At 43.3% G+C, this 18536-nt stretch overlaps 2 protein-coding genes across 7 annotated transcripts in view; one reads left to right on the top strand and one right to left on the bottom strand.

Moving 5' to 3' along the window:
- The window catches only part of RNFT2 (ring finger protein, transmembrane 2), a 63257-nt gene extending 62006 nt beyond the window's left edge, over positions 1-1251 (bottom strand). The window contains exon 1 of the mRNA XM_013970672.2: positions 1077-1251. The gene's annotated coding sequence lies outside the window, so the exon portion shown is untranslated. The remainder of the gene's footprint in view (positions 1-1076) is intronic.
- The window catches only part of C17H12orf49 (chromosome 17 C12orf49 homolog), a 27993-nt gene continuing 10838 nt past the window's right edge, over positions 1382-18536 (top strand). For 2 of the 6 annotated variants that reach the window (XM_018061214.1, XM_018061211.1), the window contains exons 1-4: positions 1387-1632; positions 10933-11089; positions 13687-13838; positions 14222-14335. In XM_018061214.1, coding sequence (XP_017916703.1) covers positions 1522-1632; positions 10933-11089; positions 13687-13838; positions 14222-14335 — 534 coding nt within the window. In that variant the 5' untranslated portion in view covers positions 1387-1521. Of the gene's footprint in view, positions 1633-3175; positions 3279-10932; positions 11090-13686; positions 13839-14221; positions 14336-16384; positions 17362-18536 lie in introns of those variants that run through there. The other 4 variants (XM_018061213.1, XM_013970654.2, XM_018061215.1 and 1 more) reach the window with 4 other exon arrangements.

Raw genomic sequence — 18536 nt, 5'->3', positions numbered from 1 at the left:
AGTCCTGAACATTCATTGGAAGGACTGATGCTGAAGCTGAAGTGCCAATACTTTGGCCACTCGATATGAAGAACTGACTCATTGGAAAAGACCCTGATGCTTGGAAAGATTGAAGACAGAAGAAGGGGATGACAGAGGAAGAGATGGCTGGATGGCATCACTAACTCAATAGGAATGAGTTTGAGCAAGCTCCAGGAGTTGGTGATGGACAGGTAAGCCTGGTGTGCTGTAGTCCATGAGGTCACAAAGAGTCGGACACAACTGAGCGACTGAACTGAACTTATCCCATAAATCTATTTCAAGAACCTGCAATCTTGCCTTAATGCCCCCTCCCCCAATGATTCCTCATCACCTACAAATCCTTGGGGAAAATAAAATACCGAATCCCAGGTTTCGGGACTTTCCTCGTGGTCCAGTGGCTAAGACTCTGTCCTCCCAATGCAGGGGGCCCAGGTTCCATCCTTGGTCAGGGAACTAGATCCCATATACTGCGGCAACTAAGAGCTCGCAAGCCACAAAGAAGATAGAAGATCCTGCATGCCGCAACTAAGACCCGGCGCAGTCAAATTATTGTTAAAAAAAAAAAATCCCAAGTTTCCATCCACAAATTTGCCACAGTCTCCTAAATCAAATACCCAAGATCCCACTTTCAGATGCTTGCTTTCGAAGGGGCTTCGGATTCTGTGTTGAAAGCAGGCCGTACATAACTATTCCGATACTGAATTCTGGAATAAAACGTTTGCATGTGGGATGCTCCTGAAATGACTGACTGAAATGCCTTTTTTACCCTCTGCTTCATACATCGCACTCCATTCCTAAGAAGGATTTTACCAAGAGTTTTCAGTGTATGGGAGATTTTAAGTTGCACCCCCGGGCCGTTACATGACTGCACGGAAATGCACGCAAGAGCGCATCTCCCGCATCACTTGCATTGGAAGAAGGCAGGTGCGCTTCGAATACAATGCCGTGGGCGTTTTTCGTTCTTGCAACCAACGTTTAGCGCGAAACGCCCCAGGACTGCAAGGGCAGATTACACTTACCATAATGGAGGGGGAAAAATAACGTTCTCTTTTTACCTGCACAAACGATTCAGCAATCACAGCGGCATCATTCACGTCCTCCCAAGCCAATCACTCGCGCGGCCGGGAGAGCACCTGACTTCCGAATGCTTCCGGCCTCTCCTCAGGTTTTTCTCCCAGGTCGATAGGTCCGGCGCTAAGACCCGGGCATAGCTCCACCGGCCGCACGCACACGATTGCCCACCCCCTTCCCGAGACTTAGCCAATAAGAAGACCCCGCTCTGTAGGGACCAATGAGGAGGAGGCTGAATGAGGCCCGGCGGGTGACGCGAGAGGTGAGGAGGCGGTGCGTGGGGCGGAGTCACGTGGGAGGTGAGAGGTGGCTGACGGGAGCTGGCTGGGCTGAGGGCCGCGGGGCCGTCGCCCGCCGCGAGCCATGGGGCTGCCGGCCGTGTAGGGGCCATGCCGCCGGGGCCCCGGGCCTGCCCCGCTCCGCGCCGGGATGGTGAACCTGGCGGCTCTGGTGTGGCGCCGGCTCCTGCGGAAGAGGTGGGTGCTTGCCCTGGTCTTCGGGCTCTCGCTGGTCTACTTCCTCACCAGCACCTTCAAGCAGGTCAGTGCTGCCCCGGCTGCCCGGGTGAGGGAAGCTGCCTCTGCAGCCGCGCTGCCCGAGTGTCCGGCGTGCCGGGGCTGAGACGGGAGAAGGGACCTGCCCCTTTGGTTGGGACAGAGCTGGGACTCGAGCCCGCTGTGATGGGCCTCTAACGCTGTTCTTTTCACCCTCAGGGCTTCCTACCTGCCGGGCTCAGAGCTGAGCGGGGCTGGCATTTCTCTTTTCGGTCTCACGGAGGTTTGGGGTGGGGTGGAGGTGTACTGTCCCCGTATTGTAGCGGGGGAACCTGGAGACTGGGAAAGGTGGAGATTCCTGGGCTCTAAGGAGCCAAGCTGCGAGGCCAGCGCGGGTGTGCCTGGTTTTTATTTAATTTCGGGGCTCAGTGGTCGCCAGGACCCCCGCGGTTCCCTTCCTATACAAAACAGGGTTGAGTGGAATTTTGTTTTCACCTGGCCACCCCCTGAGTTTTTCTTTTCTGTGCGAATTTCTGAAAGAAAAGGCAGAGAGCTTTGGTGGGAAATGTTACCCAGAGCACGGGCAGTATGTTTAGAAATCGGTAGGAGCGTTTGGGTTTTTACAACTAATGAGCCTACTTCAGAGGGTACCCGGGACAACCCTGCTTTATGCTGTTGCTCTGATGGGAGTTTAAAAAATCTCCCCTTTTCATTTTCAAGAGTCAAGTTCCTAAATAGAGCGTATCAGTGAATAGAAAATTACTAAACAAGGGAGGGAATATATGTATACTTAGGGCAGTTTCACGGTGTTGGACGGCAGAAACTAGCACAGTATTGTAAAGCAGTTATTTTCTAAGTTAAAAAAAAAAAAAACCATTAAAGGAGATGGTCACCCTAGTTTTAGCAGGTTGGTGGGGAAGCTGTAAAAAGGGAAATTAGAGAACTGTATCCCACTTTTCACCTGTGTTACAAGCTTCCTCTGGTGACTAGGACGTGTGGGTGACGTTCCTGTGAACTCAGTGCTTCTTAGATGTGTGTTTTCACAACTTCACAGACACCTTCTCGTGGTCACATGCTGTCCCCTGCCTGTCCCGCGGGCGCCACGGTGAGCAGGGACTCAGCCCCCTGCCTCCCTCCCACCTGCCGTTGCTCACCTCTAGCACCGTTGGTTTCAATACCAGCTGTATGCTGTTGGCTATCCTGATTTCTAACTCCAACCTCCACGGATTCAGAAACCCCCAGGTTCTTCTGTCCAGTTGCCTGCTTGAGTCCCTTTTGAATGTATTGTCAGCTCCTCTTACTTATCCAAAACCGAACTCCTGATTCTCCAGCACCTGCACTTTCTCTCCAGTCTTCCCAGGCTCACTAGTTACTGTTCCTCAGGTAGTCCGGCCACAAATACTTTCTGCTTTACTTTATCTCACTCCTCGCCTGCAAAACATTTCCTCTGCCTCCACAGCAGATCCTGAATCTGTTCTTCTCTCCCAGTTGTCACCGCAGCCACCCTAGGGCAGGCTGCCTGGACCTCTCCAGGGGCCCACCCACAGGTCTCTGCTTTCTTTCTTGTCCTATAGTCTTTTCTCTATCAGCAGGAGGAGGTGATCATCTGAATAGAAAAGAAGATACAATTCTTCTTTGGATCCCCCTTGCATTTAGGTAAAACTCCAGGCTCAGTTCCAGGATCTCTGCATGGTGAGTCTTGTTAATTCAAGTGAGGCTTACTGTTACTGCCCCAGGTCACACCAGGTGACACAGTCTCAGTGACTTCAGTTTCTTGTCCATAGTCGTACTTTATTTTTGTGTGTGTGGTAGAAATCGCTTACTGAGGATTTCTGGATCATTTGTTTGTTTATCTGTTTCCCGTCACTCTCCCTTCTAGAACATAATTTTTTGGAGAACAGGGACTTTGTGTTGTTCATAGAATCCCAGTGTCTAGAATACTGCCAGACACTATCGTGGTTGTTCAGATATTGGTTGAGCAATCAAATCTTTATAATTGGGTGGCTTCCTTTCTTCCCAGTTTGGCACACTCCCACTGATTTTTTCCTTTATTGACTCAGATGCTGTCTACTCTGTTACTTTCCCTACAATCTCCTTTTTTGAGCGGTGGGTGTGGATGGGCATGTCATGAGGCTTGTGGGATCTTAGTTCCCTGACCAGGGATTGAACCCAGGCCCTTGGGTGAAAATGCGAAGTCCTAACCTCTGGACTACCAGGGAATTCTCACTACAACTACCTTTTACTCTGGTGTCCTGGTATTTGTTTTTTTTTTTTTTTAACTTTTGATCTATGGCCACAATCATAGAGGTGTGTGTGTTGGGGGGGGGATGATTCTGAGTCCCTAAAACTGTTCGCAACTGTTTTCGTTTTGTAGATTTTTTTGGATCCAATTACCCCATGGCCTAAAAAACATGTTAGCCATGATCTCTCTATTTCTGCCCAATAAGCCCTTGGCAACCGCTAGTCAACTTTCTGTCTCCATGGATTCACTTATGCTGAACATTTCGTATAAATGGAATTGTACTGTGTGTCTTCTGTGTCTGGCTTCTTTTCAATTAAAAGCTTGTGTTTTCAAGGCTCAGCCATCTTGTAGTATGTATTAGTAGTTTATATCTGAATAATACTCTTGTAAACATCTACCACATTTTGTCTGATGGAGACTTGCCTTGTATCTGAAAAAAGTGAAAGTAGTGAAAGTGTTAGTTGCTTAGTTGCAACTGTTTGCAACCCCATGAATTGTAGCACGCCAGGATCCTCTGTCCATGGAATTCTCAGGGCAGGAATACTGACTTGTTTCTACTTTTTGACTATTTGCCATGAACACTGGTGTACAAGGTTTTGTTTGGAAATAGGTTTTCAATTCTCTTGGGTATGGTCCTAGGAGTGGAACTGATGGTCACTTGGTAACTCTGTTTAACTTTTTGAGGAACTGCCAGGCTGTTTTCCAAAGTGGTCATACCATTTGCAGTGAACTTTTAAGAAACTATACTTGTCAAGTTTTGATGTACTATCAAAGATTATCCATAATTATCTGGAAAAACCACTAAAATATTCTACTTCCAACTACACATCTGTATGAGATATTTTCTTCATAAGCTTCAATCCAAACAATATATTGCAATAGATTGGATGCAGAGGGAGTTGTGAGAATCCAGCTGTTTTCTATTGAGCCAGGCATTAAAAACATTTGCAGACACGTAAAAACATTTTCTCATCTCACCAAATACATATTTTTGTTTTGAAAAACATTCTTTTCCCACACGCGCATGAAAACCTGTTGATATGTAATGGGCTCATTATTGTTATTTTTAAACAAATAGCTTATTCAAATATTTTAAGGAGTTATGTTTTAATTTCTAATACGATGACTATCAATAGCCATAACCCTTAGTGACCCACATATTGAAGTCCTGAATAATTTTTAAGAGTATAAAGGGTCTGTGGACTTTTGTGAGATGAACATCATCCCAATCTGACTGATGCTCTTACACATGTGTGAGTTTGCTTGCTGGCTCTGTTCTCTGCTGCTGTTTTGGTCTTTGGCACTCCTGAGATCAGTGGCTTGAGGCAAGTGGGCTCCGTTTTGCCTAGACTCAGGCTCCATCTGTAACAGAGCTGTGCTATCTATTGGACAGAAAGGCGGGGTGGGAGTGGTTAGAATTAATTGAGAGGAGACTGAAAAACTCCAAAGCTTCATATGATCCTTAGCTCTGCTTCAGTGAGACTGAACTCTTGGAGCAGATGCAGCCACTTTTTGCCTAGAGATAGTTGATTATTCTGTACAGCTTTGAATTCCTCTTTTCTTTGGTTTTCATGTTAATTAATGCTTTGGGGGATAGTTTAAATTGTAGGTATGGGAACACAAGAGAAATTAGTGACCTTGGTGGGGATGCCATTGGGCGAGAGGGCTGGGTGCCAGGTGACTTGGGCACACTGATTTAACAAATGTTTTAGTGAAAACCAACTGCACTAGGCAATGTCTGCTAGATGATGGTGATAGAGTGGGGGGGCAAAGCAGATGTAGTCTGACTCTCCAAGAGCCTGTATTCTGTAGGGGGTGAGGGGTAGAAATGGCAAATGAGCAGGATTACTTCACATAACAATTAGTAATATAAAGAAAACAAAACAAGGTACTACGATAGAGCAGCAAGGTGGGCCTAACTCTTTGGGGCATTTGAGCTGAGATTAAAGAAATCCCAGTCTTGGAGTCAGAAGGGTCCTTAGAGGTCCTCTCATGTAAATAACTGTTCTCATAGTTGTTCACGTAGTGCAGTTCTGAAAGTGTCAGGGCTATTTGCATAACTACTTGAGAATACATGAACATCATCATCTTTTAAGTAATTAAGTATGTAAATTGGTTTCAAGTTAGACACTGTCTAAAGTGTAATAAATCATAAGAGTTGCTAATCTGTGTTTTCTGTTTTTCACTGATCACGAAAGTACATATACCTTTCAGAGTTTGTAAAGTGCTGCACAGGTTAGACAAGGAAAGCAGTTATCTTTAATCTCAGCAACCAGAGGGGTTCATTGATATTTGGGCATATTTTCTTTCTTCATTTTCATATTTTAAACATATAATTGGGGCATACTCTTTTTTCACTTGACATGTATGCATTTTCCCCATCTTTAAAAGCTTTAAGTATAAATTTTTTATAACTAAAATTTTCCATGATCAGGTTATATTTATTTGTCATTCCCCAAATATTGGACATTCGGGATTCCCTCTGGCCTTTAGCTCCCTTTTTTTTTTTCTTTTACTTTTGAGAATCAGAAGCGAGTCTTTTAATGACAGTGCCTTGTGCTCAGGTGCCTTCCTGCTTAAATGGGACACGTATCTCATTTGGCCCTTAGGCTAGCTCCTGAAAAATAGGACGGCTATTAGTGCGTGTGCTCATGTGCTCTGTCACTCAGTTGTGTCTGACTCTTTGCTGCCCCATGGACTGCAGCCCACCAGGCTCCCTTGTCCTTGGAATTTTCCGGGCAAGAATATTGGAGCAGGTTGCCATTTCCCACTTCAGGGGACCTTCCCAACCCAGGAATCAAAACTGTTGTCTTTTGTGTCTCCTGCATTGGAAGGTGGATTCTTTACCTCTGTACCACCTGGGAAGCCCCAGTTATCAATATACCCCCTTTTAAATCAGAGGTTAAATAATATACATTAGTAATAAAACATTTCTATAGTTGCTTGTAGTTTATGAAAATTCTGGAGGCACTTTGAAAATAGAGAACCTAGCTACCTTTGTTTCTATATCCTTAACACATTGTAAGAACTTCGTACCTTTGGATGGATCTGAAATGAGAAAATACAAACATATTGGGAGGAGATGTTTAAAATTGAGACAGCCTGTTAGGGTAGGTGGACCAGCTGGGGAAAGGTTTAAAGCTGCCTGTTCAGTGAAGGAATCCCTTCAGTGCCCCTTCACCACATCGTTGTAAAAGTGGACCTTTGGAAAAACAAATGTGCTAATTCATTACTTTCATCATTATGTCTTACACACTGTCTTGTACAGTCTTTTCTGGTTGTACAACTCTGGCCCAATCCTTTTGGCAAGGTCGTGAATATTCAGGTTTGAAAACAATCTCAAATGCTGGGAGCCTTGCCTTCCTGTTTACCAGGATCATAGTAATGTGGAAGAGGCCCTTCTGGAATGCCCTTGACCATGAACGCTTGTTTTCTTTCAGGAGGAATAACAGGAAAGTTTGAGAGTAATTTGAAGAGCACTTTCAACCTTGCTATACTGTAAATCCAGTTTACTGTACTTTGACCAGCCTCTTAAGTCTTTATGGCTATTAATTTATCTAGGGTAGCATTTGAAGTGCAGTTTAGCTTGCACATAGCTTGATTATGTCATTAACTGATACAGCCCCAACACAGCAGAGGAGCATGAATTTACAGGTGGTTAAGCAGTGTGCACCTAAGTGATTTGTCCGTATTCCCAAGGCTTCTGCATTTAGCTCCCATTCTTCCCCCAACCAAGTAATACTGATGTTGTTTTTGTATAACCCATCTTGTTCATGCTGATGCTAGTTCAAAAGAAACAAAAGAGAGGGGAAAGTGAAAGTAGCTCAGTCATATCATTGTGACTCCATGGACTATACAGCCTGTAGAATTCTCCAGGCCGGCATACTGGAGTGGGTAGCTGTTCCCTTCTCCAGGGAATCTTCGCAACCCGGGGATTGGACCTAGTTCTCCCACATTGCAGGCGGATTCTTTACCAGCTGAGCCACCAGGGAAGCCCAAGTATACTAGAGTAGGTAGCCTGTCCCATCTCCAGGGGATCTTCCCAACCCAGGAATTGAACCGGGGTCTCCTGCATTGCAGGTGGAATCTTTACCAGCTCAGCTACCAGGAAATCCCAAAAGAGAAGGGGCAGAATAGAAATTAAAGCCACCGGGTAGGACTGTTTTACCTTTAGTAAATTAAGGAGCAAAATTCAGTACTGGTGTGGCACAGTGTTGTTTAAATGCTGGTAATGTTATAAGTGGCATATATAACTTTTGGAAAATTATCTAGCACTGTGTAAAGAACTAATTCATTGGAAAAGACCCTGATGGTGGGAACGATTGAAGGCAAGAGAAGAAGGAGGTGAGAGAGGGTGAGATGGTTGGATGGCATCACCGACACAATGGACATGAGTTTGAGTAGGTTCCGGGAGTTGGTGATGAACAGGGAAGCCTGGTGTGCTGCAGTCCATGGGGTCACAAAGAGTCAGACACAACTGAGTGACTGAAATGAATTATAGCATTAACTCTACTTCCAATAATAATTCCTACCATAAATGATGCAAGAGAATAAGCAAAAGGTCTCCATTTTTATTGCAGTGCTGTTTATGATAACAAAAACCTGGGGCAGGCAGAAACATTGATCTGTAGAGGATGTGTTTACTAAATTACAGCGTATCAACATGATGGATTATTATATAGCCTTGAAAATGATTATCAAGATAATGTAGGTACTTGAATCGTTTACCATCCAATTAGTGTCAAGAGGAGCTGAATGTGAAGCATCCTAATTTGTAGTATAAATGCTGGGGTCAAAGGCTAGAAGTTAATATGCAGAAATGGCTACGGCTTTATTTAAGTAATGGGATTGTGGGATATTTATGTCTTTCAGATTGGTAATCATGGTTTTTTAAAATAATAAACTTAATTTGGAATAATTATGGGTTTACAGAGAAGTTTCAAGGGTAGAGTTCCTGTAGATTCCTCACTAGTGTCACCTATTGTTAATAACCGTGTTTTTTAATAACTTTTACCATTTTACTTTAAATTAAAAATGAAACTTTTCCAAAGATGAAAGATGGTAACAATCACCTGTCCTTTCCATGTTAATGGTCTGTAGTGTATCTTTCGATGCCTGTATCTCAGCTCTTACAATCCTGTATGTATACATTAATACAGTTATTATTGTAATACAACATGTGGTAATATGCACATCATTCTGTAACTTGTGTTTTAGCTTAATATACTAAGGACATCAGTGATCTGCAACCCTGTTTATTAATATCATCTGAGTGCTTTGAAAAAATAATGACTCCCAGGTCCCACCCACAGAGCTTTTTACTCGGGAATCAGGATTTAAGTGTCCTACATAATCTAATGTGCAAGTCATGTTTAAGGACTCCTACTGTAGGTAAATACACATCAGTCATGTCTATTTTTTTTTTTTTTTGGTAATAGCCATAGCTATACATGTTTATTCAATCATTTCTTTGTGGTTGGGGTTCCTGTGTTCTTTTTCTATCACATAAACAGTCCTATAGTGGACATCCTAATACACCCTTACATATTGGTACTTTCTAGAGGCTAGGTTTCAAAAATGTGTTTGCTGTGCCAAAGTATATGTGGATATGCATGTTGTAAATATTAAATAACTCTTCCCAGAAAAATAACTCTTTTCTGTTGTCTTAAAGTATAACCTTTGTCATCAACTTTCAAGGTTAGTCCCTTTTGCTCAGTGACACATGACAGATCATTCTTTTTTTTTTTTTGACAGATCATTCTTAATGGCAAAAGCCACAGAGTTCTATCAAAATGGTAGAATGGTTAAATTATCCTCTGTCCATGGGACTTCCCTGGCAAGAATACTGGAGTGGGTTGCCGTTCCCTTCTCCGGGGAATCTTCTCAACTCAGGGATTGAACCCTGTGTTGCAGGCAGATTCTTCACCACTGAGCCACTAGGGACCCACATATACGCACCCATATACACAACCTCTCTCAGAGGGAGTCTTGTCATTGTTTTGTTTTCCAACAGTAGATAGGTTGAGTAATTCAGAAGATGGCTGTCTCCTGAATCAGAAGACGGCATGGTCTGTGTTTTGGCTCTTGGGCACCTTACTTAGTTTGTCTTAAGAGTATAACAAGGCAGTTTGGAAAGTCTAACTGCGACGTGGGGGCTAGGAGAAAAGGTCTAAACTCTTGCCTCTAGAGAAGCTCCTCACTTTGCGTGTCTAGGTAAAGGCTGTCTGACGTGGGTGTCTTTTGTAAAGAAAGATATATCTTCTAAGGATCACATTGTTTGCTTGCTAAGTCGCTTTAGTCATGTTCGACTCTTTACAACCCAGTGGGCTGTAGCCCACCGGGTTCCTCTGTCCATGGGATTCTCCAGGCAAGAATACTGGAGTGGGTTGCTGTGCCCTCCTCCAGGGGCTCTTCCTGACCCAGGGGTCAAACCTGCGTGTCTCGTGTCTGTTGCATTGGCAGGCAGGTTGTTTACCGCTGGCGCCACCTGGGGAGCCCCCAGGGTCATGTACTCAGTATTTTTTCATAGAAAAAATTTGCAAGTTTCCATGCTCTTGCACCTAAAATCAAGCTCTTAATTCAGAGTTCCCATTTAGTTTGCCACTGTTCCTCACTGCAAATTAAAGTAACCTTGTTACCTGTGATATGTTCCAGTATTGTCTGAAATGACAGTTGGAAAGTTTCTTTGAAGTTTCCTCTTTTATTTTAAAAGTGTATTCAGATTTTACATTCTATTCCACAATGTAAATGTTTACTTTTAACATAAAAAATGTTTTAAATGATTTGCTGTCAGAAAGTTCAAAACTCTTCCCCTCCAAATTTTTTGAAGAAATTAATGCTTTTGTACCCATTTATAATGTGTACTTAATCTAGGGGCATTTATGTAAGTTTTGAAGCATAGCCCTAATTTATTACTTCTTCCTTCAGGTTTATTTTGCATTTTTTAAAAATGACTTTGGCCCAGACTTTTCTTATACCAAGTGAGGTATCCTGTTGTGCAAGCTTTTTTATATTGTTTTTGTCCTGTTACTGTAGTTTATATGAAAAATTGGTAAAAATGCAAGAAACAATAGTTTAACCTTCTCATTTATGGTTTCTTTGTAGGAGGAGAGGGCAGTGAGAGATCGGAATCTCCTCCAGGTCCAAGACCACGATCAACCCATCCCATGGAAAGTACAGTTTAATTTGGGCAATAGTAGTCGGCCCAGCAACCAGTGCCGGAATTCTATTCAGGGGAAACACCTCATCACAGATGAACTGGGTAAGGCTGGCTCCCTTTCTCTTCTGCAATCTGGTGCCACTTTTCCTTAATGTCGATTATCCAAACAGTGGTCAGAATTCCTCAATTGTTTTGTGGGGTTTTTTCCTTTTTCAGCTGGTGGTTTGCAAATAATCTGGTTTGTTTTGCAAGAGTAAATTTTGCTCTTAGTCTCAGAACAAATGAATTATAAACCTAACAATATTGAAATTGATAACTAATCTTGAATTAGAGTCTTCATTGATACATGATGAAGCTCAACAAAATGAAGACAGGTACTGTCTTTAAAATGAGACTACAGTTCATATGTGTGTGTGTTGTAAAGTTTGCAACCCCAGTAAAATAATTAAGAAAAAAAAAACTTTTCCTAAAAGATCTCAAAGGTGTCAGAGCATATGAGGTTATTTGGGATTAAAGGAAAGAATCAGGAAGACTAAACAGTGTTGAGCTCTGTTTTTAAGATTACATTGGAAAAGCAGATTAAATTGCAAATAACATGTGTTTTGTTTAAATAGAGTAAAGTTCAGTTAAGGGAAGCTACTTCCACAGTATGACCCAGCTAGTCAGGCAGGGGTAGACCTAGGACTAAGACCAGGACCGAAGTTGGAATTCAGTGCTTTTTTTCTTACAGACTTTAGTTTGTATGATACCCAGTGAGAAAGCTTGAAATCTTATGCCTGGACTTTATTATTTAATATTAGGTTATAAATGACAGTTTGTCTTTTCCTTTGGTCATAGCTAGCAAAAGAATGATTGCCCTCTGATTAATTCAAATGAGACAAGACTGTCAGATTTCTTAAGTACAAAGTTCCAAGAACTAATCAATAAAAATCCAGGAACGATATGTTTTATATTACCTCCATGAATACACGAGAGGAGATAAACAGTGTAATAAAGAAAACTTGCAGGAAATTTTTGCATTTTAGCGAGCAGATGCCACCAACATGAGTGTTGCCAGAGTTACACCTTATTCAGTAAGACAACCAATAAAGTTAGAAACTTTGCAAAGGTTATAAGTTGGTTTCCCAGTCAGGAGCAGCATACACTGAGATTGTGATTTCACAGGACTCCATGTTGGAAATAATGTCTGTAAGAGTGTGTTTCTCCAGGTGCAAAAGGAGAAATCTTGATGGGCTTTCTTTCACCAGAAGTTAGAAAGATCTGGTTTCAAAGCTAAATGTACTGGGGAAAAATAGAAGACCTGAGATGCCAACACTTACAACCTGGAAAAGAGAAAAGGGCAGAAAGATCATTTCAACAAGGGTAATATTTTACATCTTTCTGACAGATTACATGATAAGATACTCTGTATTTATCATTTGGGGCAGAATTTTAAGGAACATGCTGGCTTATTTGAATTTTTAATTTGTAATTCCTATGAAGATGAGTAAGAATAGTTAGGAAGAATCCCAGAAACATTTAATGTGACATTAGGATCATACTCTCTTATTTTCTTAGAAGACAAAACCACATAGTTAAAACTACCACAGTGGCGAAAAGAAGCACCAGCACCCAGATAAATGGGATCGGCTTCTCATAGGCCTCAGTTTCCCTAGTATGAAGTGAGGGCCCTTCTTGCCTCTTCCATTGTTATTTTACTGGTGCCTCCTGCTTTTGCACAGACTGTGTTTTCCAGAATGGTTTCTGAAAACAACCTCTTGCTTCATGAGGTCTCATTCTCTGAGGATTATGATGCTGGGGCATTTGGAATGGAAGGATGTGAGGAACAGCTGCTTTGCACCTATGTACACCTGTGGGCCTGAGCCTGTACCTGGGAGTTTGCCCATGGGCCAGGTGGGGTCCCTTGTGGACTTATTCTTACATTTTCCTGTCCCACTCCCAGAAGGGTGTAGAGAATTGTCTCTTTAGCAGCTATGAAAAATAAGTTTGCTTTTGTGAGGACATTGTTTTCTTAAAGTTGAATATGAATGCATGAACTAAGTTGGAGGGGATCTATTTAGATGATGAGTGGAGGAAATTAGGATTTTTATTCCTTGGGTTTTATAGAGTACTGGCATTCCCTAATCCTGAGGGTTAATTGAATCCCTGCTCTGTATACTTAAAAACAGCCTAAATCAGTTTCTGAAGGTTAAATGTGAAATGCAAGTATATGAAAGGCATTTACAAAAAGTGTGTGTGAAGTTTTTTGTTTGTTTTTTTAATCTAGGAGGATCTCATTTTCAGGAATGAACGCTTTGTTTTTTTTCCTCTCTTCAGATTTTTGTTTGAAAAAGCATTACATTTTTCTCCAGGCATAGATGAAAAATTGGCTTGCATAGGTTGGAACAGGGAAACAAAGGCCATGTGATGATTAAATCAAATATGTGACCGCAGACTAAAAGGTCATTTAGGTGGATTAGGATGTATATAGCCTACTTATAAAATAGGAGTCTGTGTTTCCTATAAACTGCTGCATGCAGGTTGCAAGCTCTGACTGGACACCGTCTGATTCCAAACTCTATGGTCTTGAGGATGCTCCTGACTCCAGACTCCGGCTTCATGTTCTTTGGGAGCAGGACTTTGATTGCCACTGTGTGATCGCCCCTGGTCACAGGTAGGGGACTGCTAGGTCTATACTCAGGCTAGTTTCTGACTTTCAGGTTACGTTTGTGAGAGGAAAGACCTGCTGGTGAATGGCTGCTGTAACGTCAACGTCCCTGGCACAAAGCAGTACTGCTGCGACGGCTGCTTGTCCAGTGGCTGCTGCGGCGCCTACGAGTACTGTGTCTCCTGCTGCCTGCAGCCCAACAAGGTATGGAGAGTTGCTCCTTGTGCTGCGACTCCTTTAACTTTTCTGCTTGCATTTCACATTGAGCATTAGAGTCTTTCTGTGGGATTCTTTGAAAATAGTAGAGAACCTTGTGTAGGTGTCAGAAATGGCTGCTGTGAGGTAGCCTTTGCCTGCAAGGGAAGGACATAGTTCTCTTTCCTCCAGCTGTGCTTTGGTAGAGTGGGCTGTTGTATTCCCAGTCAGATGTCTAAAGAATAGGACACCAGCCTCCTGCTCATGTAAGCCTCTCTTTCTCTCCCTCCCATCCCTGCATCAGCCGTCTCTTAGTTTAGGAGAAGTTTCCAAGGTTACCTTGTGCTGCTGAGTTTGGAATTTATTATAGGTACTAACTTTTGTTTCCACAGCAACTCCTCCTGGAGCGCTTCCTCAACCGGGCAGCTGTGGCATTCCAGAACCTCTTCATGGCAGTCGAAGATCACTTTGAATTGTGTTTGGCTAAATGCAGGACCTCATCCCAGGTCAGTATCCATGATGCCTCTGGTGGCAGGGTGGGCCAGTGGGAATCAACGTCTGGAAGAAAACTTGAAAATCCACACTGGGGACCCTTTGGTGGGGGTGATAATGGAGAAGAGATTTAAATGGAACTTTGGGGGATTAATTGTACAGTCATCCCTTGGTATCTGAGCATATTTGGTTCCAGGACCCCAAATTCCTAAATGCTTATATAAAGTGGCATAATGTTTGCATATTACCTCCCTCCATCCTCCCGTATGCTTTAAAGCATTTCTAGATTACTTATAATAACTAATACAGTGTAAAGGCCATGTTTTGCTTTTTGGAACTTTGTGGAGTTTTTTGAAATACTTTTGATCTGTGGTTGGTTGAACCCATGTATGCGGACCCTGTGGATACGGAGGGCTGACTGTATTTAGAGTGTCAACGTGAGATTTTTATGATTTAGGGATGTAAAATATTTATATTTGTTTAAATCAAGGTCTAACTAACTTGCATCTTCCCTGTCTGATTAGCTTGTTTGCATTTTAAGTCCTAGTAGTCAAATTCCTGAGAGAAGCTCTCTCCTCTGTCTTTGACTGAAATTTGACTAAGGCTTTCCAGGCACCACTCGTTTAGAGTGGGTACTAAGTTATTCTGGGACAAAAATGTGGTTTATTTTAGGATTCAAGGGCATGGGGCAGGTGGGTATTGAAAATACACAGATAAATCTGTAGGTTGTTAAGCTTTCAGTACTTTCTAGCATGTTGTCATTAAATGCTTTGCTCTTTGGGCATTAAACATGGCACCAGCTGCTGAAAGTGTCTGAACCTCTTCGCATTTTGACTCCCCATCCTCTGCTCTCAGCCTTTTTGATTGGGTGGTGGTTGGAGTGCTCTCTGTAAAATCACCAGATGTGTTCGTTATACAAGCGCACTTCCTCTGGCTTTCCTTCATGGTGTCTCCAAGATTGACCTGGCTCTGTCTGACATACGTGACTCAGTTGCCATTCTCTGGAGCTCTTACACCCTTTGCCAGATTTCTGTAGTCCTCTGGGTTTTATGCTACTCTCTATGTCTCTGGTCTGCTCTTAAGGCATCTAGCATTGTTGGGTAAATGTTTCAAGGGTTATAATGAGTATTTGAAACATGAAGAAATTCCTAATGGCCTTGTTTTGCTGAAAGAGCTCTCCATTTGAATAGAGTTTAAAGGAAACGTGGAGGAAGTTTGAACCCGTGGCTTTGATTCATACTCTGATTCTGAGAAATGAAAAATAGAAAAAAGGCCAGTTGTTTTCTTTCCTTAACTGATAAAACCCAGGAGTTAATTCCAAACTTGAGTGAAGATGCTGAACTTTCTGACTTTGCTTTTTCACTGTAAAGAGAAAATTCCCAGTTGCCAATTTGCCTTTGTAACAGTGTCCCAAGAAACAGAGTTGGCTGCATGACTACAAATTGGATTAATACAATTTAGATGTTTAGCCTTGGTCTTAGACTAATTAATGAATTCTTGGCTAGCCAAAAATTCAAGTTGCTTGTATGAAAACAAATTGCTGAAAAATTAGTCATTGAGGCTCATTATCTGTAGTCACACTTCATTTGCTTGGCCAGATGTGGTCAAGCATCTGTGTGGTCATTTGTGTGGCACCGTGGTGTTTTGTCCATGTGCCAGCCCTTAGGTACACAAACCTTGATGGAAGCAGTTGGAAGTGCGTATCCTTCACCTCTGCAGGGTGCAGTGCTGGAGACCAAATTACTTTGAAGCACAGGGTCAAGTGCAGAATACCTGTTGGATCTTAACTGACTTAAAATAATTTGAGGAAAGTTTATTGTCTCAGGTTGTCCCAGTCACAGCTGGGTTTTAAAAAACTCACTAGTGTGTGTAAAAGAAGCAGTCCTGTGGCACTTGTCCTTTCTCATGCCCTTTGTTGGCATTCCGTGCCGAGCATCCGCCTTGGTTGCAGAGGGTGCCCTGGTGACATTTTGGAGCTGGGCTCACCTGGGCTCCTACAGGGCGCGTATGCTGGCCGCCGTCCCGCTCTCTCACCACGCTCTTCTCTTCCGTTTTGCCAACAGAGCGTGCAGCACGAGAACACCTATAGGGATCCCATAGCAAAGTACTGCTACGGAGAGAGCCCTCCCGAGCTCTTACCCGCGTGAGGCTGCGGGGGACTCGGCCCTCTGGGAGGACGTGCTGCTGAAGAACTTGCAGCCTGAAGCTTTTCTCTGGTCTTCGAGAGAAGACTTTATTATGACCACTTCTTGTGTTGTGCTCTGTGGCCTCACTCGCCCCCGGGCTGACCAGATGGACTTGCTCCGTAAAGCAGCTGGAAACGCCAGCAGGTCGCATTCGAGAAAGACAGAACGGCGGGTGACCTGGCGGAGGCGTCGGCGCTTTGGGCGCCTCAGCCCTGTGGCTGCTTGGGAACATGTGGGCCCCCTTGTGTGTTCTCCCTGGGCCCTTCACTGTAAAGTTATTTATTGGACTTCTTTGGAGTGGTGGGAAAATTCTGTTTCCTGTAGAAAAATGTTTTGCCTTGACAGTGGAATATATACAAGGAGATTGTTGTTCTTGTTGTTTTCTTGTGTTCTTGGGTTAGTTTCATGAGTGAAATCGTCCCTTCACCCACTAAAACTTTGGCCTCTTAAAACGTGCGTGTTCTCTCAAGCTGGTTTATTTTTGGTTTTGTTTTGACAGCATCTTCAGGAGTGCACCCTGACGTCTAAAATTGTCTAGAAACTCAGATGCTCTTCCCTTCTCATCCTGTGCTAACTTTCTGGCATCTGGCACTGTGTGCTCTCAGGTTTTTTTCTAATCTATTTGGATATGCTTGTTTACTGATGTGCATGCATCGTTTTAACCAGAAATTCTGCCTTGTTGTCCTGGAGGGTTTTGTTAATTGTTTCCTACGCCCTGGTTGAAATGACTGGTCTTCTCAGCCCTGGAACATCAGGAGTCTCAAGAAAGTCACCTGCGGGGCAGCCTCCTCCTCTCCTGACATGGGAACTCTGTGTTAAGGTGATTCCCAAGTGAAGATACATCTTGCAACTGACTGTAAGTGGTCATCTTTTATTGCTTTCAGCTTCAGGAGATGTAACAGGTACAGACATTTGGTTTCTCTATGATTTACAGAGACAAAGAACAAAACTCAAGTTTCTGTCAAGGTGCTATAGGAGACATCTGTCCTCGGTGGATGCAGGACGCACAGGCGCTGGTCTGCTTACTCGGGGCCTCCTGTGCTTCTGGTACAACAACCCCCCTCTGGTCAATGCCAGCAGTATTGGGGGCTGAGATCAAGACGTCGTGCCTGTCGCATAATACAGCTCTTTGCTCTCAGAAGTCATGCTATCACACACAGTTCTTTCCCAGAGCCCTTCACTAACCTCTGGATCTGTCAAGGTCTCCCTCGTTCTTTGTCGGTTGTTCAACTGCTGCCCTTGGAGCAGAGCACAGGTTTTACAGCCCGCTTTCAGAGTTTTTATTTCAGTGGAGCTTTGCCTTCCTCTGTATCTTTGAAGTCTGCATAGTGGGAATTTCCCTTAACTCTTTTGCATTATTTCTCACCCTTATCTTCCCAAGCTCTTTGTCCCCCTAAGTCCACTTTCTTAGAAGATAAACTGGCTGGCAGTTGTTTTTAAATGTTAGATCCCAGGAAATTTATTTAGTGTGCATCAGGCTCTTTGGCTTCCGTGTGTGTTCTGTGAAAGCGTGAGTACCTCTACCTGTTTCATCGTCTCACCGCTTTTGGTAACTCAGCCTGTCTCCCGGTGGTTGTCACTGACAAGCCTCTTCTTTGAGCTTATTTGAACCCTTGAGCAATAACTCACAGAAGATTTACTGTGGAAACAGTTTATGTCAAAGGTCAGCCATGCCTGTTTACTCTGTATTTGAACATTGGTGTGCACGCTTTGCATTTTCACTGCTTTCACGGTCTTTGTAACTTAAGTAGAAAATTAAGCTCTCTTGTTCCCACCTTGTAGATGAGGTAATAGAGTGAAGTGACTTCCCTTCTCCAGGACAGAACCAGAACACGACCGTCATCTGCTGCTCAGGGGTCTACTGTCCTTCCCGGTGCCTCTCGCCCGCTCCAATGCTGACTCATCTGTAAACACTCCCCTGAGAGCATATAGCTTTGGATTCCAGGCCAGAAGAGAGGAGAGGTGGCATAAGTAGTCAAATTGGGTCGATAATCCAAAGGTCATTTTCATTCAGTCCTGGAATATGTTT

Source organism: Capra hircus, chromosome 17 (assembly GCF_001704415.2).
Source record: "Capra hircus breed San Clemente chromosome 17, ASM170441v1, whole genome shotgun sequence".
NCBI classification, from domain to species: domain Eukaryota; kingdom Metazoa; phylum Chordata; class Mammalia; order Artiodactyla; family Bovidae; genus Capra; species Capra hircus.
The sequence above is the reverse complement of the archived record's forward strand: the minus strand, read 5'-3'. Positions and strand labels throughout refer to the sequence as shown.